This window comes from Pogoniulus pusillus, chromosome 10 (assembly GCF_015220805.1).
Source record: "Pogoniulus pusillus isolate bPogPus1 chromosome 10, bPogPus1.pri, whole genome shotgun sequence".
Taxonomy (NCBI): Eukaryota; Metazoa; Chordata; class Aves; order Piciformes; family Lybiidae; genus Pogoniulus; species Pogoniulus pusillus.
In genome coordinates, this window is record NC_087273.1 from 38,675,755 (window position 1) to 38,683,472 (window position 7,718).

Consider the following 7,718-nt stretch of genomic DNA (forward strand, 5'->3'; position numbering starts at 1 on the left):
TATCAAAAATCAGCAAGGCTACCTGCAGTCTGTAGGAAGAAACTCACTGCACTCTGGAGACTGCCTAACGTTTACCACCCAGTTCCAAACAGTGATCACAGACATACTTCAGTATCTTACCCCAGCTCCCACAACCCAATGGGAGGTGTATCCGGAGACAATTCCATTTGTAACAAAAAACAGCTGCTAAAGGACAACAGCTGCCTCTTGGTGATCCCATTTACACATCTGCAGACATTCATAATATGCAGGCATTTGCAAAGAATGCTGAGCAAGTTGAATTGGGACATGGGGAAGGTTATTTCTTTTTAAGAGGCACGCACAGAGGCAGTGACTCAAGAAGAAAATAAGCTGTGACAGAGATACGTCGACCCTATCAAGCCTACCTGTTTCCAAACCAACACCGTGTTACAGCACAGAGTAAAAGAAACACCAGTCACAACAAAAACCAGTTTTTGGAAATCATTTACTGCAGGGAAACATCACTTAAATGTGTGGTGGCTGAGGGACGGCTGATTTCCAGATTTCTCCCTTCTCTGAAAGGAGACCTGAGGTTGGCAAGGGTTGTCCTCCAGAAATCCATCATACACAAAAGCAAAACATCCCTCAGCAACACAGACCTGGAGATTTATTTCATATCTTCTGTATCTCAGACTGCCACTTTATGCAGACATCAACAATAAACCACTGACAATGACATCAAATACTTGCACTGGTCTCAGTGAACTGATGCACAAGAATCAGCACAGAAATGTGTTACAAGAGAGGAAGATGGAAAAGTCTTACTCAAAGAAGAGAAAATCCTTGCAGAACCTCTTAGACAAGAGCTACTGTATGAAAACAGTGCAAGGAACCAAGATGTTAACAGCCTTCAAAATTAAGTTAGGTTGAGGCAGGTCAAAACTACACAAAGATGTAGTCAGTTTCCTAGATTTTATCCTGTTTCTTTTTCTCCAGATAGTTTACTCCAGGCTTACAAAATGGTACCACATAGCCAGGCATGGAAAATGAAGTCTTCTCTTTACATCAAAGCAGAGAACCAATTTAAGTGCCATATCTCTGAGCTGAAAGAACCATATCTGTATTCAATATCCATGTCCATTCCAGTCCTGGGCCTGTCTGCTGAGATCATAGATAAAGAAACTCAAATGTTCTGACTCTCCTCCCACTGAAGGGACACTGAACAGCCTGAAATCTCAGCACACGTTCATTTTGCACCACGATAGTGATCAGTGAGAGACAGACAGAATGTTTCAGTAAACCTATCCAAGGGGGCTGATAATCACCAGTGGGAAATGGACCAGTTTAACCAGTTCTACTTCATAGAAGCACCACAAAATCACCAGGCTGTAAGCGCTTTCAGGAACTAACCACTCAGGCTGGAGTCAAACTGGTGAGCTGGAGGCGAAAAGCTTCATGCTCTCTTACTAATCCCCTGAGCTAGTAAAGTTCCCAGCTGGTAGTTCTTCAAAGGTTCACACAGCTTTTTGTTTTGTTTAGTTTCGAAAGGCAGCAAAAATAGTCCCAAGGTGTTAAAAAAAAACCAGACAAACCCAAAAACCCACCAAAAAAACTCCCCACAAAACCCAGTACACGCACACAAAATTAAACAAACTAAACCAAAGCTACCCAAAAAAAAACAAACCACCCCAAATAAAAACCCCTAACAACCAAAACCACACAGAAGAAACCAACCACAGTTGCAAGCACAGCTATCTTTTTCTCAAAATAACCTCTCTGAAAGTAGCAGACTGTACACATTTTACAAGAATAAACAAACTTCTCTGGTATTTACCCACAAACTGGGAGTCAAGAGATCATTAGTGCAAATTTCTGCTGACCAGCAGCATTTATTCTATAAACTTTGGGTATCCTAAATGGTCCATTAGAGAGCAACAGATCTCTTCGATCCGTTTAATCTCTTCGTGGGGCATGTTTTCTTTCCAGGCGTGAATGCTGCTTGGCGAAATTTCCCCTTCGTAAGGAAGATAGAAAAGATTGGTGGAGGTGGCAAACAATATTTGGTTTAAGCTAGCAGGAGGAAGAGGAATACCAAGAAAGGCAAAAATTGTTTCAGCTGTCTTCTGAGGAAAGCTCACGATGTCTTCAAACTTGACCAGCTGATAGTTAGTCGGCAGCAAGCCCCTGTTTATTCTCAGCGCTGCTGCTGTGTTTGCTAGCCACAAGTAGGATAACACAGAGACAGCGTTTGAATTCGAGTTTGAAAGTTCTTTTCTTAATGATTCATATTCAAAGGCATAGCCTTCATTTAAAGTACATTTTCCTTTACCATTCTCCCCTTTAAACATTGCAGCCAAGTGTTGTGGAACGTTCTTCAAGGAGTAAAGGCTTGGCTTACTTTTGTACAGCATTGAATAGATCCATGCCCGTGGGTCCCTTACCACGTATAATGCTCTCATTGTTGGTCCCAGGATCTCCTGAAAGAAGGGAAGCTTTAATGTCCAGCTTCCACTACTTAAACTAAGCACAGGTCGTGCATTAGGGTAATAGAGGAGATGTCTTCTCAGTTCCCTAACATGTTCAGCATCTTTATCTTGACTCCCTCTTGCCCTGCCTCTTTGCTCTAATAGAGTTTCTCTCTTTTTTGATCTTTTCCTTTTGTCTTTGCCTATGGCAGAATGCTGAGCAATTTTACTTCTGCTGGCTTCATGTAAATGGATGTTTTGTAAGTGCAGCTTTGTGCCTCGAACCAGGGACTGGAGCCACCCTTGAATAAGACGAAAATGACCATTCTGGACATCAGAAACCTTCCATTCACATGGATCTACAAAGGAATTGATCTCAAACTCTGTCTCGGGAATTTCAAGGTAGGGAGTGGGTATCCTGATGTACAAGAAGTCACTGCTGTTGTAAAACAGCTGCTTTAAAATTTCTGCACCAGAAATGGGAAGTGAAGTAATGATAACATCTGGCAAAAAAACAGGGTTTCCTTCTAACTGTTTGGCTTTATTGCCTTTCTCGTGCTCCAGCCTCGTCACGTCGCTGCTCCACTTTGCACAGATGGGCTGAGTACACACGCTCCACACATCCACCAACTCCACAAGCCACAGTGTGACAACCAGCACCAGGATCCAACGCAACATTTTACCAAAGGATATGTAAAAGCGCCACTGGAAAGCCAGTATGACCAAGCTAACGCCCAGGATCAACCCTGCAGCCACGTTCACTTTGAATCCAAACGGGAAAACCACCCTCGTGCTTTTCACCTGTTTTTTCACAGATTCAGTACCTAAACCAAACTTGGTCACTCTGTTTCCATGGACTACTTTGGCAAAACCACCAAATCCCAAATAATCGAACCTGGTCTTTAAGTTCTGATACTCGGTCACAACAGAGATGATGTTTTCAGTGTTGTTGACGCTGAGTGAAACCTGAAACCCAGATTTTGCATTATCTGTGAGTCTGCAATCAGAAACATTGACATAGGGGCCATAGAAAAGGTAAACAATCCTCGTGAGGGCGCTTTTCATGGGAAAGGTAACATTTACAAACTGAGTCCATCTCTTCTTGAATTCAGCAGCTTGTTCTGCCTCCTGTATCCTAGCAACAGGGCTACTCCCATGATGATCAAACCAAAACATCTTGTAGTGGGCATCCCACACATCCATCATAGCTCCGCTGTATCTGTTCTTAAATGTGTAGGGTATGTATTTAAAATCAATGTCAAGGTTATGAAAAAAGGCACTGACAGAATCAACAGGAGAGTCTTCCTCCTTCTCGATATGATCCACTACTAACAAGGTCTGAGAGTTTAAGAGCAGCAAAACGCGATAAACGCTTTTCAGTTTCATTGCTGCCGTGTAAGCAGATACTGCCTCACCACTCACAAACATCATGTCTCCAGCCTGGGAGGCTGTTATAATTTCTCCAGTTGAGTCTCCAACTTCATCACCAATCCACTTCAGCCACTGGGCACATTCACCAAGCTGTCCTTCCCAAGGCTGGTTGCACTGGCTTGTAGGAGACGGAGCAAAGACCAAAACGTTGTTCAGGTGGCTGAGTTTAGGTCCATAAAGAGCCTCAGATACAAACACTTGTCCATTGGGAGCGAAAGTGAAAGAGTTCTGATCGGGATGTTCATGTCCTGGATTAAAACTTCTCCACCCATCAACCCAGGCGTATGGCTGAAAGTGAACAATATCATAGACAGCACGTCCACCGAGTTTTCCAGACTTAAAGGACACGAAGGTGTTTGTCTGGCTGTTTGGCAACCCAGCCCCATAAGTAACAACTCCCCAGTTGGGAAACACGTGCATTTTAGCAGTGCCATAGTCAGGAGGTGGCTGTGGAGCGATTTCAGCGGCGTACCATATAAATTCAGTGTGCAGTGTGCTCCACCTCTGTGCAGTGGACGGCACCATGGGCCCATCCTTGGGTCTGTGTTTTCTAATCTGCTGTGCCAGCCAGTTGCCAGCTCCGTTCCTCAGGATAAACTTGTCCAAGAAAACCAGCTGGCTCTCAGGACCGTAAAACCAGTTGTAATTGGAATCGGCTATGCCCACAGTCCGCTGGAAGCCTGGTAAGAGGGTGGCATAGTAAAACCAAAAGTGCATTTTGAGCCAGTTGTTGCCCAGGTTGTTAATACCAAAGTGCCGCTGGGCCAGGAAAACGTACTGCGTTACCGACTTGGCTGTGTAACTCCCGTAGGCTACTCCCTCATCCAGCGACCCGTCGACAACGTGGTTGAGCAGAAACATTGTTTTCTCCATCACATCAACAACAGTGTGTTTCCAAATGTTTGCCTGAGATCCTTTGTCCACCCCAGAAACTAAAGCCCCGATAAGCAAAGCAAGCATGTTGGTGGCTTGGTGATTGTGGAGAAGCTGCTTTCCCCAGGAACGAACCTTGGAGTACTCATACATTTCCTCACTTACAGACCATATCTTCTCCAGGTATTTTTGCCTTCTCTCAGTTTTCAGTGAATTGTACAAGAAATCAAAAGCAGTGGCAAATCCTGTTAGGGAGTGACCGAGGGGGACTTCATCTCCTGGCGCATTCTCAACCAACCAGTTTTTGTAGCCAGCCATTCTATCCATATATTCCAGGGCAAAATCAAAGGCAGCTTTATCTTCGGGGCACAGCAAGCAATAAAACGCTAGAGGTGGCAAATTGTTACCGTAAATCTCATTCCACTTAGCAGCAAAATCAACGTGCTTGGGTGGAGGTAGGTAGTACAACGGGTTGGAGAGCATAACCGTCACTGCGCTTCTGATGGCTCTGAAGAGCTGGGAATGACTGGTGTGAGCCTTTTGCCTCAGCACCTGGACATCTTCAGCGTCAAAATACAAGCTTGGATGAAGGGCTGTTTTTTTCAGCTTCTGCTCAGCACTGAGACCTTCAAGTTTCTGCTTTTCATATTGATCTACGTTCTCTATGAAAGTCACCCAGTCAGAGTAATTGCTTACAGATTCTTCAAAAGTGAAGACAGCAAACATCATTAGAGCTAGAAATAAAGTATGCCCCAAGACCATCAGAGCCATGATCCATTAGGCAGCTCCTCTTCCCCAGGCATGCATTTCCTAACAAAGCACAACGTTCAGATGTCAAACTTTGATCCAGTTCACAGAAAACCCAACATCTTAAGGCATATTTTTAGGACAAAAGCCTGTATTCCAACTGATACTCAGATTACTTGCAACACTGAAATAAAAAGGCTGCTGAAAACTTAATTCTCAGGTGGCTTGTCTGCTCACACTTCTTGTCAAAACGCAACTCTACAGCATAAATACTAAAATCAGGGAGGAAAAAAAAGTAAAATCTCTCAGATGAGCGCATAAACCACAAGTTAAGAGACCAAATCTCCTGACAACTTGAACCACTTGACTTCAGGAAAGGAATCCGAGTCACCCATTTACTCTTGCCAAAAGCTTTCAACCAGGTCAAATTGCACTTTGAGAGCTGAGAGCGACTCCACCGATCACAGAGCGATATAATCTACGTGGAACAATGTGTTGCATTGGATGAGAGAGGGAATTTACAGGGCAAACAGACTCCAGAGGTGAAGTCATTGTCTTCAGCCTGCCCCTCATCTCAGTTTTCATACGCACGCTTTCCATCTTTCTCTTTTGGGACTCATGGGTGAGTGGGAAAGGAAAAAATGACTGAGGAAAAAAAGCCCAACATCGATCCTCCTTCAGCGTCCTCTGATGCAACTGCTTTTAACCACTATTCCCTGTTGCGAATGCTGCATCTGAATTAATAGTCACAGAGTATCGACGCGTTTTCAAGTCTTCTTTCATCTTCTCTTCAGCCAATGATGCCCAAATTTTGCTTCAGTGATTCAGATAATCCTGCTCCTCCCATTAGGAAGCGAAAAGAAAACATGTGAAAGAGGCAGAAGGTCCAGATTTCCTGGTTAGAAGACCACCTTGAGGTTTCCTTCCACTCTGCATGTTGGTTCTTTCTGTGGAAACAGAAACAGAAGTTCTCAGAAGCTGTAGGGGTGTCAGAAAATAGTTCAAGTACTTGAAGATAACAACATAGTGCTTAACTTTTCCAGGGAAGGTAGGTTAATGCACCTCGGATTTTACAGACATTAAATCGAAAGGAGCATTTTCAAAGCTCCACAAAATCCATCTTTAGCAAAACGGGAGTTCCTGAGCGGCTACTTCAGCTCATTTTATTTCAGCTTTTCCTGGCTTGACTACAAGCTCTCAGGCTGTATTTTCCCATGACGCTATCGGGAGCTATCCAGGAAAAATAAATCTGAGAAGCCACTAACGTTCCGTGGAGCTCAGATTGATAAACACGGAAATAAATACTCCAACAGATGTATAAATAAGCCACACGCTTGGTTCTGACGGCCAAACGAAGGCGCAAAGCGGGAGGGCAGCCAAACCCACCCACAAAGCCCCTCCAGCCGCGGGACGGAGCCCGCCGGCGCACGTCGCGCCTCCTCCACGCCGTCCCGAGCCGCACCTCCCGCGGCCAGCAGAGGGCGACCACCGCCGCCCCTCCCGCCGCCCCGCGGCCGCACAACTTGGACAAGTTTCGGCGGCGACCCCCGGCCGCGCCCCGCGCTCTCCCTGGGCCGCTGCCCAGACTCCTCCCGCAGTCTCCTTACGCCTGGCGTCCCCACCTCCCTCCAGCTCTAACCCTCACGTCTTACCGTAGCGGATCCGGCGAGGCTCGGGGCTGCCGGTAGCGGTCACGGGGCGGTGTCGCTCTGCCCCGACCAGCTCAGCGCGGGGCGCGGAGCCAACATCCTGTCGGGGATGGGGATGCTGCGTGTGGAGGAGCGCTGCGCCAGCCCCGCTCGGCTGGGCCGGGCTATGCTGTGTGCGGCTCCGGCCCCTTCCGCGTTGTCGTTACTTTCCACCCGGGCTAACGGCAACTTCGGGTCCCTGCCCGCGGCCGGCAGCGCCCCGGAGTTGGTGACAGGAGAGATGCGGCGATGGGCGCGGGTAGCGAAGCAAACTCGCGGGGGGACGTCGCTCCGGAGGGGCGGGGACGGAGGGAGGAAAGGAAGGAGAGAGAGGAGGCGGCGGAGGGGTTGTCAGAGCCGCCCCCGGCGGAACAGGGATGTGCCAATCCTTCTCTGCGTGCTCCGCCGGCGCGCTCGGCTGCTGCTGCCTCCCTGCGACTGCGTGAGCTGTCCGCCGCTCCCGGCAGCCGATGCCGCCGTCGCTCCTGCGCCTCAGCAGCGGGTACCGGTGGAGCGGAGCGCGGCGGATGCTCCCGGGGGCAGGGCTGGGGCT

General features: G+C 47.3%; 1 protein-coding gene across 1 annotated transcript; it reads right to left on the minus strand.

Moving 5' to 3' along the window:
- Positions 1-452: 452 nt before the first annotated feature.
- On the minus strand, positions 453-7,506 carry DSEL (dermatan sulfate epimerase like). The gene is made up of 2 exons (XM_064150295.1): positions 7,130-7,506; positions 453-6,424 (listed from the first exon to the last, which is right to left on the minus strand). Exon 2 carries the CDS (start codon positions 5,499-5,501, stop codon positions 1,851-1,853), a length of 3,651 nt encoding a protein of 1,216 aa, XP_064006365.1. The 5' UTR covers positions 5,502-6,424; positions 7,130-7,506; the 3' UTR covers positions 453-1,850.
- Between the last annotated feature and the right edge of the window lie 212 nt (positions 7,507-7,718).

Coding starts and splice junctions, on each gene's coding strand:
- DSEL (XM_064150295.1), bottom strand. CDS start 5,501: ATGGCTCTGATGGTCTTGGGGCATACTTTATTTCTAGCTCTAATGATG.